At 56.3% G+C, this 1,966-nt stretch overlaps 1 protein-coding gene across 1 annotated transcript; it reads right to left on the reverse strand.

Annotated features, from left to right (window-relative positions):
* Positions 1-373: 373 nt before the first annotated feature.
* LOC132513550 (melanoma-associated antigen B4-like) lies at positions 374-1,411 on the reverse strand. The gene has a single exon (XM_060138024.1). It carries the CDS (start codon positions 1,409-1,411, stop codon positions 374-376), a length of 1,038 nt encoding a protein of 345 aa, XP_059994007.1.
* Positions 1,412-1,966: the final 555 nt, after the last annotated feature.

Raw genomic sequence — 1,966 nt, forward strand, 5'->3', positions numbered from 1 at the left:
GCCTTTCACATTTCCATGACAATGTCTATTGCAGTGCCATGTTTTCTACTTCTGGATCATACAGAAAATATAGATGGTTTGTGAATTCCTTTTACATATACCAAAACTGTAACTTTAGAACTCTTTAAACAGCAGTAAATATGCAAGCAATGGTCATTCACGAATTCCTATTCTTAAGAAAACACACTATTAGAAGAAAAAAACATTTGGAAAAACCTAAATCAATCAATAATATATAGAAGTTACTAGTTTAAAACAGGAAGATAAATAAGATCTATACTTTGTTCCCTCCACCCCTACTACTCTGCACTATTTAGGAGCCTGACTGCTTTCTTCCAAAACAAAGTGAGCTAACTGCCCGCGGCCTCCCTCGCTACATGTGGGAGGAGCTGCGGGCCTTGGCCTTGGAAGGGGCTCTGCCCTCTGCAACAGCTGCAGCCCTGGCCGCGGCTCTCTCTTCCTCATCTTTCAGAGCCTCCTCATAGAGATCTGGTAAGGCACTGGGGACGGTACCGATGATCTTGGCCAAAAACTCCAGCACTTTCATCTTGCTGGTTTCAGCGTGGGCTCTCGGGCCCCACAGGAACTCATAGCGTGGAGGATCGCTGTCGGGCACCTGGCGGTACGTCAGGTACTTCTGCTGCACGAAATCTTTGCTGATGAGCCTCCCGGGATCCCCGAAGATCAAGTGCCTCCTCCCAGCATGGTAACCCAACGCATTGAGGAATTTCCAGAGCTCCTCTTCGGTGGCACGGTTGCCCTTCATGAAGATCGCGCCCAGGACAGTCATCAGGAGGCCGGACGTGGGCATCCTGAACTCATCACTCGGACTTGCGTCGCTGGGGAGGACCATCTTGCTGATGAGGGCGTAGGAGTGACTGCTGGGGTCGACTTCCTTCAGCTCGAGGCCAAAGACAGCCTCCATGATATTAGAGGCTCTGCTGAGGATCTGAGGGAAGTGCTTCTTGTACTTCTTGTTGAGAGTCTTCAGCAGTGCTGCCTGCAGGATGGGCTCCTTCGTTATGTACTTCTCCAGCAGGATCTCCACGAACATTGTGGACTTCCTTCTCAGAGGATCTCTGCAACTGCTGCGAACGGAAGGTGCTGCCTGGGAGGTACCTGCACTTTTCTCATCTTGGCTCTGGGCACCCTCTTCAGATCCTGGGCATGAAACCCCTGCATCACGAGGGCTCGTGGCTGGGGCTCCCTGAGGCTCCTGGCGAGTGCCAGCAACAGGGGAGCTCGGGGGAGTACCCCGAGAAACAGAAGCGGGGGAGGGGGGCGGCTCTTCCATCTCTTCTGCCGCCGCCGCCGCCTCAGTGGCCTGGGCACCCTTGAGACTCTGAGTCTCCCCCCGGGCCTGGTGGCGTTTCTTGCGGCCATGGCGCTTGTTCCTCCGGCGCCGAGGCATGACGACACAGGTCAGGGCCAGCAGGCGGGAGTGTGCGCAGGAAGGCAGGCAACGAGGGCACCTGGGGGAAGGACAAGGAGATGCTGTGAGCACCTTCAGCGGGGAGATTCCTCCCTGGCTTTAACCAAGGCCGCCTCTGCAGGGTCCTTGAGGGCACTGCCCGAGGACCCACAGGGCTGCTGTTCTCCTGCTCAGACTGTCCCCTGAGACCCCTGTGGAGGACGGTAGAGTGAGCCTTGGGCCACAGCCAGCCAGCCCTGCCTGGGCGGTACGGGGGTGACAGTGGGGGCTGGCAGGGGAGGTAGGTCCCCACGGTTCCCATTCAGAGTCAGGATGACAGTTGGTGGCAAGACCCCCCACCCCCACCCCTCTGCTGCTCTGAAGTTGACACCACCATCTTCCACGACACCCAGGAGGAGGAAAGGAGGGAGCGTTCAGCCCACCACCGAAGGGTCCTGGGACCCTCCCTTCTGCTGCCTGGTGGCTGCCCCTTCAGAACAAAGCTCTAACCTCCCTCGGACCTGGCAGAGGAAATTACGGGCGGTCTCAGCCTGA

The sequence above is a fragment of the Lagenorhynchus albirostris genome, chromosome X (genome assembly GCF_949774975.1).
Source record: "Lagenorhynchus albirostris chromosome X, mLagAlb1.1, whole genome shotgun sequence".
In the NCBI taxonomy this organism is placed as follows: domain Eukaryota; kingdom Metazoa; phylum Chordata; class Mammalia; order Artiodactyla; family Delphinidae; genus Lagenorhynchus; species Lagenorhynchus albirostris.